The sequence below is a fragment of the Orycteropus afer genome, unplaced genomic scaffold (genome assembly GCF_000298275.1).
Source record: "Orycteropus afer afer isolate SDZICR_OR568_19922 unplaced genomic scaffold, OryAfe1.0 scaffold00002, whole genome shotgun sequence".
NCBI lineage: Eukaryota > Metazoa > Chordata > Mammalia > Tubulidentata > Orycteropodidae > Orycteropus > Orycteropus afer.
The window spans coordinates 30,180,895-30,204,124 of record NW_006921589.1 but is presented as its reverse complement, the minus strand read 5'-3'; the positions used below and the strand labels follow the sequence as shown (position 1 = coordinate 30,204,124).

The window sequence follows — 23,230 nt, the reverse complement described above, 5'->3', positions numbered from 1 at the left end:
AGGAAGATGAGGCAATCTACTTCTGTAAAGATTTACTGCCTTGGAAACCCAATGGGGGTCGCTATGAGTTGGAATCAACTTGACAGCAGTGGGTGATTTTTGCCTATCTATAGACCCTGTGCTGCAGCATTTTGTTTTGTTTTGTTTTGATTTGTTTGTTGGAATTCTTATGTTTAAGAATAAAAATATTTATGAAGGCAGTATTTATTACAGACTTTAGAGGAAAAAAGACATTGGTTTACATGCTCATAGCTGTATGTCCTTGGAGAAGTTAATCCCTCTAAACCTCAGTTTCCGTATCTCAAGAAGAGACGCATAAGGCTGATGTGTAAAAACTGAAAACTTACCGCTGTCGAATCGGATCCGACTCATAGTGACCGCTGCTTGGGTTTCTGAGGCGGTTTCACTACGGAAGTTTGATTGCCCAACCTTCCTTCCAAGCAGTGGCTAGTGGGTTTGAACCGTCAGCCTTCTGGTTAGCAGTCACATGCCTTAGGCACTACGTCACCAGAGCTCCTAGGCTGATGTGTATACATCATATTTTAATGCAAGTAACGTGCTTGTTAGTACTTTCTTTGGGGGAGGGGCAAGCCACACATCCCTTCTCGAGCATTAGTTTCCTATGTCCATCTCTGCACATAAGGGTGTACGAGGGAGTGCATTATATACAAAAGTTATTATGGTAGCGCTTCCAGTGTGCACCTGCCACCTTAGAGTTCGTCAATAAATGGTGGCCACTACTTTTACTAATCTTCTAGTTGTATCATGTTTTTCTATTTCTTTACATTGAATATTTCCAGATATAAGTAAGTAAAATCAAAACCACTGCCCCTGGGTTGATTGCAACTCACAGCTGTCATATAGGGCAGAGTAGAACTGTCCCATAGGGTTTCCAAGGCTGTAAATCTTTATGAAAGCAGACTGCCTCATCTTTCTCTCACAGAACAGCTGGCAGGTTCAAATCACCGCCCTTCTGGTTAACAGCTGAATGTTTTTACCACTGTGGCACCAGAGCTCCTCACAGATACGTACCAACCAAAACCAAGCTCACTGCCATTGAGTCGATTCTCACTCATAGAAAACCCTGCTGGGTTTCCGAGGTGGCGAATCTTTACGGAAGGAGATTGCCCCCTCTGCCTTCCACAGAGCAGGTGGTGGGTTTGAACTGCCAGCCTTCTGGTTAGCAGTCAGATGCCTTAGGCACTGTACTACCAGAGCTCCTTTTATAGATATGGAGTCAATATAAACATAGGAATTTAGCTTACTCTAATACACTAAAAACAAAGCACACAATTCTTTATCATAAAAAAACAAAACACAACTTAGAACAAAATATTCATAAATCTCAAGTTCTCTGAGTTGTAAAAGGGACCAATATAACAGTCAGTGGTCATAACTAATTCTGGTCGCAGCAGGCATTGTTGGCTGCCTTCCCCACAGCCATCTTCCCCTCTACATTTTCTCACTGGCACAGCCTCAATTTTGTTTAGGTGTCCACCCTCATCTGTGCCCCTCAGAGTGTGAATTCTGAAGAGGCAAAGCCAACCACAGTGGCTTTTTTCCTTCTGTTAGGATTGCTTTAGCAGTAGGCATGTCTCAAGTGATTCAGGGGTAGAGGGAGATTTTGGGTAGTTCCTGGGGATATTTCTTTCTTCAAAAAAAAAAAAAAAAGATGAAAACAGTGAGAAGTAGTCCCTGTTCTGTTGTTGGATTTTACTGGGTCTGCATGCATTGCCTAGAACCGCAGCAGCCAGTTTGTGACTGTGAGGTGGTAAGCCAGCCTGAGAACAGCTAATAATGCAGATGATGGAAAGGTAACAATGGAAAGAACTTCAACCTTGAGGCACTGAAATAATCTCATTGTCTTCATGGTTGTTTTCTTGTTACATGAAATATTAAATTCTCCTTATTCCTAAGAGCCAGTGGTTTTCAATTTTTAAGAAAATAATGAGAATCCCAAATAACTTTTCATCTATGTGGCTTATGCCTACAGATACTAACCTTATTAGAAATTAGAAAACAAAAACAAACAAAAAACACACTCCACCAGCCAAGAGAATAAAGATGTTACCAGATGTCAACCTCATAGAAAACAGCACTGTATGTTTGTGAGAGAACGAGAGTGTACAAGGCAAGTGACATCTGTGCATCACCAGAAAAACAATTTTGACATCATAGACTCCTTTAAAGGGTCCTGAGAACTCTCAGGGGTCCTTGGACTTCATTATGAAAATTGCTAGGTTATCGTTTTTTTTTTAAATTATTTGTTGTTGAAAGTAACCTAAATGGCACAGGGGTGTTCTCCAACAAAAGTTTATTAATAAAGCATTCCCACTACAATATACCTAATTTTATCACAACAATCAAAACCCCACCTAAAAACCCTAAACCAATATCCCCACCAAAGTCAACTAAGTTCTCAGACAAAAGTAAAAGCAAAAGATGATGTAAACATATAGACCACCTAAGGAGCAACCTAAGGATTACTAAAATAAGATGGAGCTAATGAGAAAAGTGTAATTATAATTAATCTCCATAATCATCTCCTGATTTTTGTTATCTTTATTAATGTTGCAATAAAATCACTGAAAATTCACTAAAATGTCAGTTCTCAAAAGAAGATACAATTAGTATAAGGTAAAAGAAAAAAAAAAAAAACCTTCCACTAAAAACGGATCTAACAATTTTTAAGAGTTACATGGGCCAGCTGGGCTGTCATGCTAGAAAAAAAAGAGAACTGATTTTTGGGCTAGATGAGGACCAATCCAGGGCAAACTTGGGTACAGTGCCCTCTGATGGTTCTACTGAGTAAATACAGAAAAAAGACCAAGCCTCTGATTAAGTGTTCCTGAAATAAGCCTGTTACTAACTAAGCAAGTTGCCACCACCTGTCTGTCAGTTTGTTGTACTGTGGTGGCTTGTGTGTTGCTGTGAGGCTGGAGGCTATGCCACCAGTATTTCAAACACCAGCAGGGTCACCCATGGTGGACGGGTTTCAGTGGAGCTTCAAGACTAAGACAGACTGGGAAGAAGGAAGGGGCCATCTACTCATCAAAGAATTGGCCAGTGAAACCCTTATGAGTAGCAGTGAGACACTGCTGAGGACCAGGCAGTGTTTCATTCTGTTGTACAGAGGGTCACTATGAGTCAGAACTGACTCAACAGCACCTAACAACAACAACGAGAAGCAAGTCTCAGGTTTATAATACAATCTGTTTTGTATATTAAAATTCAAAGCTTGAAGTCCAGTATCCATTCTTTATTAGCATCAATTTAATCAGTGCTAATTAGCTAAAGGTCAACTATGGCATAACTTGTGCTTCTCCCCCCCACCCTTTACCAGTCCTTTGAAAACCCGTAAGATGAAGCAAAAATAGTACATGCTTGATGCGGATTCAAACAATTTTAAAATGTCCAATAATCTGCTCCATGCCCACTGTGAATGAAAATTCCTAAAAACAGACATCTGTTTACCTTTAGCACCAGACAGTAGTCTGTAGGGGCCTTGTATTTGTTTCGATAATCCTGGCCATAATAAACATTGACATGATCCAGCTGGAGAAAACACACAAGATCCCGAGAGACCTAAACCAAACACACCCAAAAGAGGGAATTAACAATAATGTATAAAAACAAATGTCACACACTTAGTAATAGTTTTTAGTTCAGAACTGAAACTACACTAACTAGATATTAATGCCATTTTATAAAACACACAGAGAAACTCCATCCATGTTTCTTTACTCCACAATGCAACAACAATGAATACTGACTTGTTTGAAAAGGCTGGCACTGTAAAAACCAAAACCAAAACCAAACCACACTCCCTGCCGTCGAGTTGGATCCTATTCATAGCGACCCCTCCTTGGGTTTCTGAGGCGGTACCACTACGGAAGTAGATTGCCCAACATTCCTTCCGAGGAGTGGCTGGTGGGTTTGAACTCAGCCTTCTGGTTAGCAGTTAAATGCCTTAACAGGATAGTATATTAAATATAATATAACACAATAGAGTTCTCTGAGAAGAATAAAAAAGTACTATATATCCAGTGCCTATAGCACATTATCTCAAATACAATGATTCTCAACTGGGGGTTTCCTCGTTGGTTAAGAAGGGGCAACGACATACACCTCACAGAATTACTGACTAGATTATCAAAGTCTAGATAAAATAATACTATGAAAAGCTTAAAACACTGTTAGCCTAAGTAGCACGTAAGTGCTAGCTACCAATTCTATAGCTATCAGCTGAGATATATTACCTAACCAAGACTGAAATGTCTATAATCCCAGAAAGCTATTCTACTAACACAAAAAAACCACTTTGCTCGTAAGAGTCAGAATAATTAAAATAATAAGTAAAAGAAATTTTCTTTAAAATTTTAAAATAGTAAGTAAAAGTATGATTACAGATTTGATAAAAGAATTGAGATGGGCCAACTAAATGACCAGTCAGTGAAAATTTTCAGGTTTTCTCCTCTTTCTAATAGACCAATAAACAAATCAGTATTCTGTGTCAGAAGAGTTGGAACACATCAGAGCCTGAATTCACCCTGCCAGTACATTGCTACCACCTAAAAGCAGTTAGCATAATGAGGAGGCTCCACAGCCAACAGAAGTCACACACCTTTGCTTTTCCTTTGGGGACATAATAGATACCAGATGCTCGCAAGAGAAAATAACGCTTTTTCCAGGACTTCTTGCCATCATCTTTCAACCAAAGGACTCCTTCGATTTCTGGTACAGTTACAGAACTTCCACCAAAACATTCCTAAAGTAAGATGATTTGGAAAGACTTAGGATCCTTGAATTCTCAGAACAAAGTTGTGCTTACCTCCATGAAAGGAAAGACAATTAAACCCAAAGACAAGTTTTATTGAAACTATGCTGCTGATTGACTTCAATTAGAATTTTCTATTTTAAATGTAACATGGACTCAATTTTGGAATTACTAATTAACTTCTGAGGAGAATTATTAAGTAGAAATGTCCATCATAAATGGAAAAGAATTTCCACCTACAAACCTACTGCTGTTTTGAAGAAAAACTTGAAATGTTGACTGAGTTACATATAACAGTATTTAAACACATTTGTAAAAAGTATAGCTCTGTCAAAAATTAAAGGATCAGAGCTGATGTAAGCATTATACTTTATTTTTTCTCTAACACGCTTAGATTAGTTGTCAAGCTGAAGAAATATATTTTAAAAGAAAGAGCTAAATGGGTGATTAAACTTTAACAATGTAAAAACTATCAATTTGCACGATGCTAAGATAAAGAACATTTATTTTTAAAATATTTAATACGGAGGCTGTTTCTATGTAAACAAAACTCAGAAATTTTAAAATTGTGCTATCCATACTTACACACAAATCTAATGTAAGAAAATCAATCACGTATTTGGTTAAAAGAAAAAAAGGAAATACTCACTAAACACTAACATAGGACATTTTGAACCTAAGATTAATTTCCATCTCCCTAAAGCAAAGTAAAATTAGGAATTACAAAGAGAGCTTTACTGAAATACAGCTAATACTATTATGAAAAGGTGTGTGTCGATCTTAACTGCCTTGTTATTAAGTTCATTCAGGTTTTCAAACATACTAACTACTTTTAGTTTTTTTTTTAATCAGCAAAAGCAAGAAAGCCAAAAATTCAATAGTTTAAATTTGTTTTTATTATTCTTCAAAATAAAGATATGTATTTAAAAAAAAAATGGATCACTACAATTGAAAAAGTTCTTCAAGGTGTTTAAGTCTCAGGTGTGGAATATTTTGTTAACTGCTAAGTACATTCACACTTTTCCTGTCTAGGTGAGCACAATCACAGATTCCAATGACCAGCCTACTTTTTTCTCCCATTCAGCAGCCCCTACAAGCTCTTCACTGCTTTTCATCCACTAGACACCACTTGGCAAAGTAACAGCTTTTAAAAGGCTCTTGGTGGTCTAACCCATTCAGCGTTGAACTCCCTGCCTCATGCTATCAAAGACTACTGGCTTCTCTCATTACAACTCTAACTACACAGAGCACTGACATGTCTGACTTCAGAAAGATGCCTGACATTTTAATTTTTTTAGTATGTGTGTGGTGGTGGTGCAGGGGTGGGGAGAGGGAAGACTCATACCTCCAGCAGCACTTCCTTGTTTCTGTCTGCCATCTCAACTGTTTCCTTTTTCCCCAGAAGGTAATTCTGGAAAAATGAATAAGTGACATTTGAAGGATAAACCCACTATATTATTCCCTTGGCATAGGTGTATATATGATTTCTTCCAGAAACATAGCAACTCTGTGTCAATTTCTGCTTGTTGCAACACTTGTTGGAAAAGCTCCTTGTGTGTGAGTCTCATCCCTAAAATGCTCAGTGAGGGTCTCCTCCCGAGCTACTTTAGTCATGTGACATTCTGTCAAGTGGTGCCCCAGATCCTGAGTGACATTTCACACAACAGCTGGCTACTGCATCTGGGGATATCTAATGAAAGCTAAATGTAAAAAGGATCAGAAAGGTTTATAAATTATTAAGTAAAATGATTAAGGCAAATTCCCTAAAACAGGCTGAGCTTAATTGATCTGATGCAAAAAACTGGATTTATGGTCTGGCTTTTTAGAAGCCCTTCCAGATCCTTTGAGATCATCATACTCTCATTTGTTTGACTCAATCAGGAATCTGAATTCAAACTATTGCTTTATAATTTCTTTCCATAATTACCAACAAAAAGGCCTGTCAATACAGTCAGATACACATTAGACTAAAAAATATCCATAAAAGGTGTGTCATGATTAACCTGCCTTAAAGATAAAAATTTGATTCCTTTAAACAGTGCTGTTTTTCCTCATTGCTACTTTTTAATGTGGAATTCTTGTTTTTTTCCAACTTAATGATTTTTATAAAATGTGTGCATATTGGGAAGTATTAGCCCATACATTATGTTAGAATAACTAAAGGTGCCAAATTAATCAGGTAACATACATTAAAATGTGGAGCCATGTATAATGAAGGTTACTAGTTTTTTAAAAATAAGTAAAAAAAGAGAAAAACAATCACTTGGGGAAAAAAGTGACACAGAGAAACCTGGTTAAGTACTTTTCTTTGATGTGATGGATGAGACACTCCTCAGATGTTTATTTGGTTTCTAAACATCTCTAGATTACAGAGAAGAGGAACCTGGTGGCTTCCTGAAGTTCCTTCTCTTTCTACTAGGATCACCCCCTCTGGTTCTGTGGGCTGGTAGCCTTCTTGAGGCCTGACACCTAGACTGCCAGACTTTCCAACTAGGGAGTAGTGAATGCTCCTGTGGGGTTCACGATCCTTTAACTCTATTAAATTAGCAGTAATAGAATAAAGCAAGATAGACATGTAAAAGTTCTGACCTTTACAATAATTTGTTAGGTCTTACCTGTGGGTTTTTGAAAAGTGCGTATTTTTCTATACGCTCCATAAATATAAGTTTGTTTTGGCTATCTCTTGTCCAATTGAGAAGATTTTCAACCAAGTTTTCATGGTCTTCAAAGATTCTCTCTGTCTCAAAATAAAATTTCAGTATTTTGTTAGTGTTCATTAAAACTGCATTAATTTTACTTCAGGTTTTAGGAAGCAGAAAACTAAACCACAGGAAAAATTATGATAAGCATCAAAGACATGTGATCTTGTGAAGTAATTCACATCAGAACTCATGGCCTTAAAGATTTTCTGGTCTTTCCTCATTTTTCAAATCAGGAAACATGTCCTCATGACACAAGGGACTTAACTAAGGTCACATGGCTGATACACGAAAGATTCAGGGCTAGGATCTAGGCCTTCTGACTCACAACACATCATTCTTCAGCCTTTGGGATTTTCCCATTCCAACTTTTAAGGGGAAAAAAAATCCACTTAAGTTGTATTTTATGAATTCTGATATCAAGTATTTCCATTAGTATTCGTTTCTTGGTATTTAAAAAAACTCTAAGATGACTTCTTTGCCCCATGATTTTTGTTTAAGTTAGATTTAGATGTGTTTTCTAACTTTCAAATTATAAGTCAAAGAATATGTCTTCTACATTAAACACATGTTCAAAGAACATGTTCTAGATACTGATTCTTTGAAATCTGTTGAAAAGTTGTTTTATAGCCTCACATTTGAATCAATTTTTGGAAAAAGTCCATTGCTGCTTGGAAAGAAAGTACATTCTCTTGTTAGATACAGTGTGCTAAACTTATCTATAGGTATTGTTGTTAGGTGCCACCAAGGCGGTCCCGACTCCTAGCTACCCTATGTACAAAAACACTGCCCGATCCTGTGCCATACCCACTCACTATGTTTGAGCCCACCGTTGCTGCCACCATGCCAATCTGTCTTCTCGAGAGTCTTCCTATTTTTGCTGACCGTCGCCTTCACCAAGCACATCCTTCTCCTGATACCAGGCCCAAAGCACGTGCAGTGCAGTCTCACCATCATCACTTCTAAGGAGCTTCTGGCTGTACATCTTCCAAGACAGGTGTGTTCATTCTTCTGGCAGCCCATGGTAAATTCAGTATTCTTCACCAATGCCATAATTCAAAGGCATCAATTCTTTGGCCTTCCTTATTCACTGTCCAGTTTTCACATGCACATGAAGAGAATGAAAATATCATGGCTTAGGTCAGGCACTCCTTAGTTTTCAAAGTAAAATCTTTGCTTAATAACATTTTTAAAAAGTCTTTTGTAGGAGATCTGCCCAGTGCAGTATGTTGTTTGAATTCGTGACTGCTGCTTCCATGGGCATTGATTGTGGGTGCAAGTAAAATGAAATCCTTGACAATTTCAATCTTCTTTTGAAAGACTGAAGCTTGATTTTTTCCTTTGGTTCTTTCAGCTTGAGAAATACTGAGTGTGCTCTTCTCTTCTGATTTTCTAACTCCAGGTCTTTGCACATTTCATTCTAATACTTTACTTAGTCTTCTCAAGCCACCCTTTGCAAACTTCTGTTCAGCTCTTTTACTCCATGATTTCTTCTTTTCAGTTTAGCTACTCTATGTTTAAGAGCAAGTTTCAGAGTTTCTTCTGATATCCATTTTGGTCATTTTTTCCATTCCCGTCTTTTTAATGACTTTTTTTTTTCCTTCATGTATGATGTCCTTGATGCCATCCAACAACCTGTCTAGTCTTTGGTCATTAGTATTCAGTGAGTCAGTACTACTCTTGAGATGGTTTCTAAAGTGGAATATACTCAAGTTAGTCCTTTTGGCTCTTAAGAATTGCTGTAATTTTCTTTGGCTTCAACTTGAACTTGCATATGTGCAACTGATGGTCTGTTCTGCAGTCAGCCCCTTGCCTTGTATGACTGATTATAACGAGCTTCTCCATCACCTCCTTCCACAGATATAGTCGATTTGATTCATGTGTATGCCATCTGGTGAGGTCCATGTGTATCATTCACATTTATGGTGTTGAAAAAGGTATCTCCAATGAATAAGTCATTGGTCTTGCATAATTCTATCACGTGATCTCCAGCATCATTTCTATCACAAGGCCATAATTTCCAACTATTGATGATTCTTTTTTGTTGCCAACTTTGGCATTTCAATCTATCAGTAACTATCAGTGCAACCTGATTGCATGTTTGATCAATTTCAGACTGCAGAAGTAGGTAAAAATCTTCAGTTTCTTCATCATTGTCATTAGTGAATGGTGCGTAAATTTAAATAATAGTTACATTAACTGGTCTTCCTCATAGGTATATAGGTATTATGCTATCACTGCCAGCACTGTACTTCAGGATAGAGCTTGAAATGTTTGACAATGAACGTGATGCCATTCCTCTTCAATTTGTCATTCCCAGTATACTAGACAATATGATTATCTGATTCAAAATGGCCAGTATTGGCCCATTTCAGCTCACTAATGCCTAGGATTTCTATTTTCTTCTCGGAAGGAAGGCTGGGCAATCCTACTTCTGTAGTGATACTGCCTCGGAAACCCAAGGAGGGGTCTCTATGAGTCAGGGCCGACTCGACGGCACATAACAACAACAACAACAGTGTTCTATTCATTTTTGACAATCAATTTTCCTAGATTCATACTTTATACATTTTACGTTCCGATTATTAATAGATGTTTGCAGTCATTACTTCTCATTTTGGGTCATGTCGCATCAGCAAATGAAGGTTCCAAAAGCTTTCCTCTATCCACATCATTAAGGTCGACTCTACTTTAAGGAGGAAGTTTTTCCCTTGTATTCTGAGTGCCTTCCAACCTGCAGGGCTCTTCTGCTGGCACCGTATCAGACAATGTTCAATGTCCTGATGCTATTCCTTAAGTTTTCGCTGGTAGATCTTCAGGTCCTTCCTCCTAGTGTCTCTTGGTCTGGGAGCTCTGCTGAAACCTGTCCACCATGGTGACCCTGCTGGTCTCAAGTGTTAGTAGCACAGCTTCCCGCATCAGAGCACCATGCAACCCCCAAAGCACAGCAAACTGACAGACTAGTGAATCTAACACACCCAACACACATCAAGCTTTTAAACTGTTTTTCTCATTTTGTTTTTTTTGTCTGCTTGTTGTATTACTGGTTACTGGAATGTATCATCCCACTACGATGGCTGACTATAAATCTCTCCTGCCAGTTCTGTCAATTTTTACTTTACATATTTTAACGCTATCACTAAGTAAAATTAAAATGATTACATCTTCCTAGTGAACTGGATTTTCTAGTCATTTTAACATAGACCTCTAGTAATGTGGTTTGGTGAAAGGCTATTTTGTCTGACACTAACATATTATACTATCTTTCTTTTGATTAGTGTCTTTTTCTATTCCTTTTACCTTCTGCCTTCAGCCTCTACGTTTTAGGTATCTTTTTGTAAGTCAGCTAATAGCTATATTTTTATATTTATCCTTTCAAATAATCTTTGTGTTTTAACTGAATAGTATACACGTATCATGATTTACTTCTACCATGTTATTCTGGATTCTTAGTTGTCCCTTTGTTTTCTTTTAACTATTTCCCTTCCTTTACTGACTTATATTTTGGATTGAGTTTATTTTCCCTTTTATTTTGTACTAGTTTGGAAGTTACACACTCTAAGTTACTATGTATTTAAATGTTCTAGGGTAGCCACTAAAAGAATAAAGTCCAAAGTCTATCAATTCCTTTAATTTTCCTCCCAAATAATGTAAGGACATCCCTGACTCTAGAATCATGCTTTGGTGGTCTAATATTTTAGTCCTATTCAAAACCCTCAACAAATCAGACATCATTATTAGTATAATCATCGGCCTCCTTGTATCACCACCTACCACAAACAGACCTTTTTCACACCTTTAATCTGGTATCTTTGTCTCTTCTTCCTAAATTATGGAAATTCTTTTATCCCAGGTCTCATGGTCTTACATTTAGTTTCTATTAGTCTGAATGTCTCTTTTGTCCTTGTTCTTGAAAAATAGTTTTGTCAGATACAGAATTATGGGTTTAAACTGAGAGTTAAATTTTCCCTCAATATCCTGAAAATATTCCACTATCTTCCAGCTTCTACTACTGTTGATAAGAAGTCAGTTATCATATTAATTAGCAACTCCTTTGTAGGTAACTTGTCTTCTTTATACCTCCTTTGGTGTTTTTAAGCTTCATGACATGTCCAGGTATGGTGGATCCATGGACTTCTTGAATTTAGTTAATTTTTTTAAATTAGTTTTAGAAAACGCTCAAGCAATTACTCCTTTCAATTGTGCCTCTCCTTAGTTTCTGCTACTTTATGGTTCTGCTCTTGTTCTCCACTCTTATCTGGACTTTTCTCTTTACCTCCTGTTCAATTCTGATTCCACTCCCAGCAGGGTTTTTTTTTGTTTGTTTGTTTGTTCCCCCTCCCCACCTTTTTGAGCTCTGGTGGCATAGTGCCTAAGACATTTGACTGCTTACCAGAAGGCTGGCGGTTCAAACCCACCAGCCACTCCTCAGAAGGAAGATGGGACAATCTACTTCCGTAGTGATACTGCCTCAGAAACCCAAGGAGGGGTCACTATGAGTCGGGTCTGACTCGACGGCATATAACAACAACAACAACCCCCCCTTTTTTAGTATGAGACTTTATCTTGGAAGGGAGTCAGTTTGATAAGTCCAACGAGGGGCCATACCATTTCAGCTCTTTTTGGCCTTACAATGTACCCCTGGTACTCACCTACTACTGGAGTGAGCAAAATACCTTCTTTGCTAGCCATGGTTCTCAAATTGACCTCTGTATATCTCAGGGAAAGGAGCTCTAGTAGTGTAGTACCTAAGGCATTTGACTGCTAACCAGAAGGCTGGCGGTTCAAACCCACCAGCCACTCCTCAGAAAGAAGGTTGGGCAATCTACTTCCGTAGTGGTACTGCCTCGGAAACCCAAGGAGGGGTCGCTGTGAGTCAGGGCTGACTCGACGGCACAGAACAACAACAACAACAGCCTTTGTCATTGTTGCAGCTATCATGTTGGCCCCAGACTCATGGCAACTGCAAGCACAATGGAATCAAACTTGGCCCAGTTCTGCAGCTCATAACAACAACATATCTCAGGGAATACTTGTTGACAGTTTTGAGGTTGAGGTGCTTGTTCTCAGATCCTTAAGATCCCCTCCTGCTTTGCCCGACATAGATGCTAATCACAGTGAGTTTTTAATCACAGCACTGTCCAAGAACCCTTCCAACTTCCACTCTAAGATAAGAATCTTCACAAGACTTCTTACTCTATAGAGCAGTATTAAGATACTCACAAAGAGACTCATTCTACAGTCACCCTTGTCTGAATTTGAATCTTATTTTCATAACACACTACAACTGAAAAAATTATAACTCAAGAAGGAGTGAAAAATAAGAACATCATAACTTAATATAATTTACAACCTACTTTTATTCATAAAACAAGTACTGAATGACTATATATTGTATTTGAAACACTGTGCCATATATGGAGCTTATATTCTACGTGTTTCATTTCATTAATTTACATCTACTTAAAACACTACAGTCAAATATATAAAGGGACAAAGAAAATATTTCATAAATGTGTCTTTATGCTCCTGCCATGAGAACATTCCAAAAATTAGTACCCAAACACTTCCCGTCTATCACAATGTGACATCTATAAACTTAAACCATTCAGTTCTCTAGGAAGGCTACTGATGAGTATTATTAGAACACATTTTTATACATGTTAATAAATTTCTGATACCCTGTGGTTTACTTTTTGGAGTTGTGTGTGTGCATTCTGGGAGAAAAGGAGTAATAGTTAAATTTTTATTTTTCTAGAAAGTGTCGAGAGATATTGAAAGATAAGATAATAAGAGTAATGCAAATACATTTTAATATAGCAAGTGGAAGTCATCAACTGATTTAATAAAGTTTAGCAAAATATTTCAAGATTCCTATAATCACAAAATTAGTACTACAAAAAGGAAAACATTTTTTAAAAGGACTAAAATTTAATAATAGTATAAAAAAATTAAAGAATTTTTAAAATTAGAAAACACTATATCAAACTATAGAAATTACAGAAACTAAGTCTTAGTAAATCTAGCTAATCATATGTGCTTTAAACCTTTTCCCTGAAAGTCAAAAGCTAGTATAAAGGCTTTTTGTACATATGCAAATAAATACAATGGTTTCTCATATATGTGCTGGTATGTGTAGTTCTTATTTGAAGGGAAAAGAGTATGTTGCCTTTTTTTTTTTTTAAATTGTGATTTGGGTAAAAGTTTTTTTGCTATCTTTTTAAAAAAACATTTTACACAGGAGAAAGATGTGGCAGTCTACTTCCGTAAGGATTTACAGCCTTGGAAACCCTATGGGGCAGCTGTGTCCTATAGGGGTGCTATGAGTCTCAATCAACTGGATGGCAAAGGATTAACAAGTCAATGACCTTGGGATTTTCCAAAGAGCATATGCATGTAAGCACCTGTTAATTTTAAAATCCTATTGAAGAGGAACGCTTAGAGAAATTTTACAAACTAAGAAATAGTAAAATATTTTATCACTGAATGTTGTTAAATTGTCTAATAATCATAAGATAGACCAGCTTTTAGGGGTGTGTGGAAAACAACATGCATGTTCTCTACAGTAAAACCCTATTGAAACATGTACAGATATGGCCATTAACAACTGAAACATCTGGTACCACTGGATGCTTGTTTTGTTGGTGAGGACTTCTCATTTCTACTACTCCTAGAAAGCAAAATATTAGTCAGAATATGTTAATTGTCACAACAAACAATATCTAACTCATTTATTGATACCAATAAAGCTATGGCTACCTCCTAAAACAGGGGAAAACAAACAAACAAACAAACAGTCTTAGCCATAAGAAAGTCTGAAGTGAACTGGAAATTCCTATATTCAAGAATTTTAAAATATTTGAGGAAAAAAAGATAATGGAAGAAAATCAAATTATTAAAGGTAATGTTATAAAAAAAAATGAAGATGTCTCAAAATGTTTTTATCAGCATGAAAAATGTTAGAATTACAAAGGAATTTAGGTAGTTAAAGCAAACAATATCATTACTGACCCATTTGTAACTCAGAGACGGTTTCTACTAGCGACCAGTCTGAACTATAACCACAGTGAGATTTGTCCATTAGGTTATCCAAGACTTGTCTCACTGTCTGCCTCTCATCCACCATCATTGTTTTAGAGCTGTCATCAGACATGTGGACTCTAATCACCAGCTGTAACAGGTAAAAAAGAAATCAGAAGTAAACAAAAAGTAGGTTTTCTAGAAAAGGGTTTCTCCTGATACCAATCAATAGTCTGATTAATGCCTTTAGTTCACCATAACGTAAGATAAAATTATGACTTTATTAAACAAGACAGGTAGGCTAAAGATTTAGACATCCAACAGCCCACTCAAATAAATGTAAAGCATTATATTTTTAAAAATTATACTAACAGGTAAGAATACAATGGTAAGACTATTTTTTAAAATCTCTTTGAAGAATTTAGAAATAACCAGAAAGTAATTTTGTTATAATGCATTTTATCTACAAGAAAATATTACCATTAAAAAATATATTATTAGGAAGAAAATACCCCTCTACCTCTTTATATCTTAGAGGTACAGTATAAAACAAAATAACTCTTTAGAACTGGTGGAAATCCCACAGCAGAGAAAGCCCACGTATCACCTTTTTCACTTGCGCCTCTTTAATCTTCTCTAGGGCAACTCTGATCTTCTCGGCTTTCAGTTTTGCTGCCTGTTCTTCCTGTGAACACAAAGCGTTGCAGATAAACTAATGCTATGATGATGAGAACAGGTGAGAAGTCTTTTAATCCTGAAGGATGCTCCCAGCATTGAATTTCACTAAGAATACAGCTTCACACACTTATAACTAGAGCACATTTTAAAACAATGTTGCTCACAAATTGAGACGAGACATTGTCAAGAGAGGAGCATTTTTATAGATGAGACTGAAGAGCTCTTATAATAGGACTAGATTCCATATTCTAGGGAGAAAACAAAAAATCTGTGATGTGATAAATAATAAGTTTGATTCTGACTATCTAAAGCAGATGAATTAGTGGTATAGTGCTTAAGGCACTTGACTGCTAACCAGAAGGCTGGCGGTTCACACCCACCAGCCACTCCTCGGAAGGAAGGTTGGGCAATGTACTTCTGTAGTGATAGTGCCTAGGAAACCCAAGGAGGGGTCGCTATCAGTTGGATCAGACTCGAGGGTAGTGGGTTTGGAGCAGGGGAGATATGAACGCATAATGGCCAGTTGTGAATCCACCCATTTGTTATCCCAGCAAATTCCAACTCTGCATTTATACCCCTCTTTCAGGGTATGGGCAATCTTTCACACACTAATGTTTTGTTTTATTACACTGAAAATGTACCACCATAAAAATATCTGTAATGAAAAACAATATTAACTTACTTATTTTGCAACCACATAAATACTCTTAATAAAAACTATAGGTATGTTTTCATCAATACAAGCAGAGGAAGCTTCTTCTATAGCCTCAGTTTTATTCTGCTTTGGAGGTTCATAATATAATCAATGTCTCATGTTAGTAAACTCAAATTTATTCCTATTAATTAATTGAAAATGTTTTTAAAATGCTAAATATAATTTTCCAAATACTTAATTTATAGAATTATAAATAATAATGAAAATTATCAAGACCTAAAATTTACTTAAACCATTTTTCTACTTTTTCCTAAAATAATATAAAGTATTCTTAACACCGGTACTTACTTGTAATTTCCAGCAATAGGCCATAATACACTGTTGCATTAATCTCCAATTAAAAAACAAAAACTCATATAAGTAAACCTTTGCTTAAAAAAGTATTATTTTCTATTTTTAAACTCTTGACAACTCTAGAAAACAGCTAAGGAAAAATATAAAACTGCTATCCTACATATTCTTGTATTTAGTATAAGACTTTAAAAAAAAAAAAAAAGCCTAATTACATCAGCCAAAATTTATCCCCTCTCTGGGTTGTGATTAAAAAATACAATTCATGTGTTACTCTTCATTAAAAAAACTAAAGCTTTCAGGGCAAAAAACAAAAACAAAAACATGATTCATTTAGTAGATTTATTTACTGTTCTGTTCCAAATTCTGTTGGTTTTCTTGTTTAAAATCTACTTCTCTTTTCACTTCATACTCCAGACTCTCCCCTCATTTCAAGCTTAGTATTTACTACCACTTTGAACAGAGAGGAAAGCAGTGGTTAGGGAATATATATATTCCTTTGACTAAAAGATTAAATCATACTTTTTTAAAGTTACTGCCTTATGCAAATAACCAAATAATGATTATAAAATATGCTGATTTTAACAGAAGACATTTTTTCCATTTTTAGCAGGCTATAATATAAGAAAACTGAACTGCCACTAAAACTCAGTTTCTGAGTCTTGGAGAAAGAAAATCATCATTAGTTAAATTACTAAACCCTATCTATATACAAGGAGCTCTGGTAGCATAGTGCCTAAGGCACTTGACTGCTAACCAGAAGGCTGGTGGTTCAAACCCACCAGCCACTCCTCAGAAGGAAGATGGGGCAACCTACTTCCATAGTGATACTGCCTCGGAAACCCAAGGAGGGGTCACTATGAGTCGGGTCCAACTCGATGGCACAAAACAACAGGGGAGCTCTTGTAGCACAGTGCCTAAGGCATCTGACTGCTAACAGATATGCTTTTGATGAGTAGAGTACTACTCTACCAAGGAATTTTAAATATTAGACTTTTGCAGTACTTTTTATGATATCAGTTACTTGACAATTTTTTTGGAGGACAAAGAGCGAAGCAGTCGTTTTATGAGCATTTTCACAAAGGAACAAATTCATGGTTCATTTGCCACATCCTTACACTGGCATGAATGGCCACTATGGACAAGAAAACTTCACCAAGGCATATTTTCAAGTTTCATATCATGTCCCTGAAAAGTAATTTAAATCTCAAAGTCTAATAAGGAAAAACTGATCAATGCTTTGCATATTTGGAATACAAAGATAAACTTCTAAAAGACCAATTTTTTAATGATATAATTAATCTGCAGAAGTTAAAAAAAAAAAAAAAGTTTTGAAGATGTCCTCAAAGCCAAAAGGATATTTTTAAGGAAAAAGAAATATAAGAAGTTAAACATTGCATTCTGATATTGATTATAAATTAAAAAGTCATTTTCATACTCTCATTTTGTTTTAGTATATACCTACTCCTGACTTCGGTTAGGCACTAAAGAGTAGGTCGTTATGTGAAAACTGGCATTACCACAACATGGAGGGTGACTTTGTCACTATTTTAACTGCCAAATTACATCATTACTGCCAAGCCACTGAGAATCACACCCCACACAAAGCGACACCCCTAACCAGCATAGCCAGCATCACTCTTGCCTCACACCTTGGCATTTGTTACTGCCAGATGTATGTCATTAATGCTCAAAATAGTCAGAGAGAAGATTTTTTTACCATTATCATAAACACAAAATGCTGGATAACAAGAGAGTCTGTAAGTGAGCATTAGGTACTTTATTTGCCAAGAAAACCGAACACAACCTGTGCTATTTTCTGAAGCAACTGACATAAAAAGTCATTTAATTATAGGATTAGCTTAAACTCACATATCAGTCTCTGCTCCACAGGCTACGAGTAAAAAAGCTGACACACTGGAAGAAAGGACTAAACAAATAGACACGTGCAATCAATTAACATGCATTAAATCAATTTGATTTCCTAACCAACAATTTTATATAAAGCAGGTTGTTGTTGTTGTTGTTATGTGCCGTCGAGTCAGCCCCAACTCATAGCGACCCCTCCTTGGGTTTCTGAGGCAGTATCACTACAGAAGTAGGATTGCCCAATCTTCCTTCCAAGGAGTGGCTGGTGGGTTTGAACCGCCAGCCTTCTGGTTAGCAGTCAAGTGCTTTTAGCCACTATGCTACCAGAGCTCCATAAAGCAGGTAGGTGGGGCTATTTTAACAAATTCAAATTCAGCTATTCTTCCATTTGATCAAAATGCTAACTCTTTAATAACTATAATTGATCTGTGTTAAAACTATAACAAAATCAAATTTAAGAGTTATTTGTTTAATCTCAACCTAAACAAATGTTTAAAGACTATTCTTCAGTTTATTACAAGGGTAATCCTTGCTAGAAGTATTTTGAAGAAACAGAATTGATCAAGATACTTTTAATATCTGGAGTCTGAATATCACCAGAAAAAGACTGGAAATACTAATATTTATATCAAATTGCAAGATTTATGGTATTTTATGTTCCCTGAAGCAAATAAGTGCTCTTCCTCAGAAAGTTATATTTTATCTACTATATTTAAGCCACAGCCATGTCTATTACCCATAACAACCTAGGAAAGAAGAAAACTGTTTTAAGCTCATGGAGTACATAATACGGGGAAAATCAATTAGTCTTTGCTGATATGCTCAGATTATCTACTTAGAAGATCTCTGAAAGCTCCTTTATACATGCAAATCTATGTTCAATTCTGCAACCCAAATTCAGTACGAGGGACAAAGCTTTATTTAATCTCATACCGTCTCTCTGTTTAAAGCTGACAACTCATTGTCTTAAATAATTTGCCCTATATCTTAATTATTTCTTTTTTTCAAGCTGTTTTTCCAAAACCATCCTAAACTTAAGTAAAAGATCTTTTACACATATAAAAACTTACCTTTCTTTCCTACTCTTTCTCTTAAAAAAAAAAAAAAAAAAAGAAAACAACCCATTTTCTACCTGAAAAATTCCTGTGCAGCTATCAATGACCATCAAATGCCAAGCCTCCTTGAATTTACAAAAAGGATAAAAACTAGTGAAGATCTTATGATTAAATGAAAATCAATGCTGCAGTTACAGAGTGTTAGAACATTCTCTTTGGTGTAAAAATTATAATACTTAAAGATCTACAGTTGCTAAGAGATGGCTAGTGAATTCCTTTAACTGAATTATTAAGGCTTTATGGGTCAGAACACATCTGACTGAATTAAGGAGCTAAAAAGAAGTTAGCAGTTTCTTCAAAATCTAGTTTATTTGACAGATTACAACAATAAAATAGGTATGTAAATTAAAATGATTCAAGTAGAACTTGAAGTCATAATAAGCAGTTGAATGCCCATTAAATGCACTATTCTACAAAACTGCTCAAAACCAAAATAATAACCAACAACTGTTGTTGTGATGTGCCGTCGAGTAGGACCAGCTCACAGCAACCCCTCCTTGGGTTTCCAAGGCGGTATCTCTACGGAAGTAGGTTGCCCAACCTTCCTTCCGAGGAGTGGCTGGTGGGTTTGAACACCAGCCTTCTGGTTTGCAGTCAAGTGCCTTATGTACTATGCTACCAGAGCTCCTAACCAACAACTAGTTCACTTTATTTCCCCTGAAGTAATTATGAAATTATACTCTCACTGAAAAGAGAACTAACATTAACTCAACAAGTACAACTTCCCACACACTACTAGGCATGTTTCACATTGTTGTTGTTGTTGTTGTTGTTGTTTGCCGTCGAGTCGACCCCGACTCATAGCGACCCCTCCTTGGGTTTCCGAGGCAGTATCACTACGGAAGTAGGATTGCCCAACCTTCCTTCCGAGGAGTGGCTGGTGGGTTTGAACCGCCAGCCTTCTGGTGAGCAGTCAAGTGCCTTAGGCACTATGCTACCAGATGTTTCACATAGTATTTCTTTAATCCTCAACAATAATTCAAGGACAGTATTATTATTATAGACATTGTACAGATTAACTAAGGCTTAGAAAAATTCTTTCCAAGATTACACAGGTAGTTACCAAATAACTAACTGCTCTTCCTACCATACCGTCATACAGTCACTTTTGTCCTTAAAGGTTATAGAGCTTAACTTTGGGATATCAGTAATAAAATTTGTGTGCAAAAAATAAAAGACTTTCAGTAATATAATAGCAATTTTATAATTTCCCTGAAGCAAAGAAAATGGCAGTTGGCATTTAGCAATTCTCAAAACTATGATGATCATTAAAGGATCATTCTTTTATTTGACAGATGTTTGTTGACACTGTGTGCTAGGCTTGGTTTTGGATTCTGAAAAGTTCTGCTCTCATGGAGTTTATATTTAATGAGAGAAAGAAGACAATTAATAAACAGATGTGTAATATAATGTCAGTTAGTGTTAAGTCCCATAGGTGGAAAAATAAAGCAGAGTAAAAGGGTAAAAAGTGACAGAGATCACTATATTACATCAGACTGGCAGGTGAGGGAAGGCCTTTCAGAATGGCAGCCAGAGATTAAAGGGCATCAGATCAGCCCTGTGTCCTTTGCCTACTGCTCCCTTCCATGCTGACACAGTCCTTTGCTGGCACTGCGACCACTCCTAGAAGAAACTGCTTAGTTCCCTAGGTTAGAACTGGATGTAGTACAGTTATTCCATTATCAGTGGTATAGTGACAACTGAGTCAGTGATGGGGGTTGAAGGGGGTTGATGGGGGTTGATGGGGGTGGTGGAAACATTCCCTTGCTAATCTGGGCTAAGCACAGTGCTACCGTGTTCATTCCATGAAGTGCTACATCATCCTAGTTCAGAAGAGTACAGGTTCCACTGTTTCTATCAGACATATTAGGGGAGGGGTCAATAACTGGGACAATCTGCTCCTTGAGTAAGGGGAGCTGGGCAACAACAAAGGTGATATGTAAGAGGTGTACACTATTCATTTTAGTTTCAAAACAGCCAGGGGCTCTAGTACAGAGGGTACTGACATCAGTGTAAGTACTAAGGCTCATCAGAGAGGCCCTGTGGTTTAGGTTTCCTGGGAATATCTGCTCTCTCCTCCTTGATGCCACCCCACCCCAACCTAATTTTTTAGGTTCTATGCTACTGAATCACATTCCTCTCTAATTTCTTGTTGCATGTAAACAGAGCAGATCTACTAGGTAGCTGGAGCCAAATGTTGGCCACATACACCAATGCCACCACTTAGATGATAGGAGAAGAGACAGTCAAGGCAGGAATGGCTCTGATATTGCTGTTGGTATCATTATCTCTCAGGCAGAAGTTTCTGACTGTATTAATCCAAAACGTAAAGAACAACTCTCCCTGTGGTAAGAATTTTGTTTTGCTCTTTTCCAGTGGTGTGCACAGTCTACTATTTGGTAGTTATTCAGTAAATATTTGTTGAATGAATGAAGTTATTCTTTTCAACAGTTTCCCATTGCATTTGGGGGGGGCGGGAACACACATTAGTTCCTTAGCATGGCTTGGAGCCTGCTACTGACTCCGGCCTACACCTTGCCAAACCCAGATCAAGACACTTGTACCTTCATATGACTATGGCAGTTCCAGCAACAGTCTTTTCTCAGTTTCTCACACATGCCAAGCTCTTTCTTCTCACAGCTTATCTACATGAAACATTCCCCATCTACTCCCAGGCTGGCTTCATTTCATCCTTCAGGCTTTTGCTTCTATGTCCACTCATTAGGAGGCCTTCTCTGATCTCACCCCCTGAATTAAATGTACCCCTCGTTGTCTCCCTAGTCTTTGCTACTGCCCTACCTTGTTTTCTTCATAGCCCTCAGCATGACTTAGACTTTTTGTTTTATTAACATATTTGCTTGTTAATGTTTATTATCTATCTTCATAAACAGGCTATGAGTTCATTAGGGTGAGGAATATGTCCAACTTACACAATGCTGTATCTCAGCATCTCGTATAAGGCTCAATAAATATTGGTTGGATAAATGCAATGAAAACTGTAAAATGTTAAAACTTAAGTCTGTGAGCATTGAACAAAATGGACTGCAGAGTGGACAGGCAAGAGTAAATGGACATCAGTAGCCGCTCGGTAAGGGACCTGTATTAGAGTGGCAGCAATGGGGATGGAATACATGAGCTCAATAAATAGGTGGATTATGGCAAGTTTCATGAGACGTTTGAGATAGTAAGTTAGAGGAAGAACAGCACTGCAGGCTTAAATCTGGGTCCCTGGGCGAATGGCAGCATCCTGACAGAAACGTCAACGGATGACGGATAAACACTGTGGGGCTCTAGGGAGAGTGCACCTAAGTAAGCAAGAGGGCTCTGGGATTTGAGGTGCTGGGGAGGTGCGGGTAACCTTCCAGGAAGTGTTTAATGGCTGTCTGGAAGGTGGTGCTCTCAGGGAAAGAGAGCTGGTCTACAACACAGGTTCCAGGTGAAGCCATGATGTGAATTCCAGGGAGAGAGGAACTAGACAGGAAGAGAGGGGAGCCGAGGAAAAGAAAGAATAACTGTCCTCGTTATGAAGGACACGGCTACCACCTACTTAACGTCGACATTGCCCTGGTCGTCAAGCTTCTACCCTCCTTCCTAGACTTCCCTCCTTCCTAGACTTGCCTTAAAGAGAGAAACTCGGGCAAGGACCAGGTCTGACTGCTGACTTCTGTCAAAGGCTCTTCTCTTTGAACTGCTTCTCAGAGATTTTAATTCTAACCTTTGTCTTTTTTCACAAGTTGTCAAGATTAGCAAGAAATGGATTAAAAAAATAAAAATCACCTCAGATACAATACTAACAAGTCAGACATTATGATCCACAATTACTATTATATTCTTCAAAAACGATCCATAATCGACTGTAACATTATTAAATTTAACACTATTTAAACACAAAATGAAGTAAAGACATGCCTTGAAAAGAAACAGAAATCTATTCCGCTTTCCTATCCTGTAATTCCTTAGTTAATGATGACAATGGCTAAAAGACTGTTAAATTGATATAAAATAACAATCTCCTCTCCCACCAAAAAAATCCAGCTGGACCCATTGAAACCATTCTGAGGGCTGA

At 37.2% G+C, this 23,230-nt stretch overlaps 1 protein-coding gene across 1 annotated transcript in view; it reads right to left on the bottom strand.

Annotated features, from left to right (window-relative positions):
• Positions 1 to 23,230, bottom strand: part of RAPH1 (Ras association (RalGDS/AF-6) and pleckstrin homology domains 1) — a 73,485-nt gene that overhangs the window by 9,762 nt on the left and 40,493 nt on the right. Inside the window, exons 4-9 of the mRNA XM_007936020.1 lie at positions 15,104 to 15,181; positions 14,488 to 14,647; positions 7,393 to 7,514; positions 6,123 to 6,188; positions 4,625 to 4,768; positions 3,475 to 3,585 (exon numbers count right to left, since the gene is read on the bottom strand). Of these exons, the coding sequence (XP_007934211.1) occupies positions 3,475 to 3,585; positions 4,625 to 4,768; positions 6,123 to 6,188; positions 7,393 to 7,514; positions 14,488 to 14,647; positions 15,104 to 15,181 (681 nt within the window). The remainder of the gene's footprint in view (positions 1 to 3,474; positions 3,586 to 4,624; positions 4,769 to 6,122; positions 6,189 to 7,392; positions 7,515 to 14,487; positions 14,648 to 15,103; positions 15,182 to 23,230) is intronic.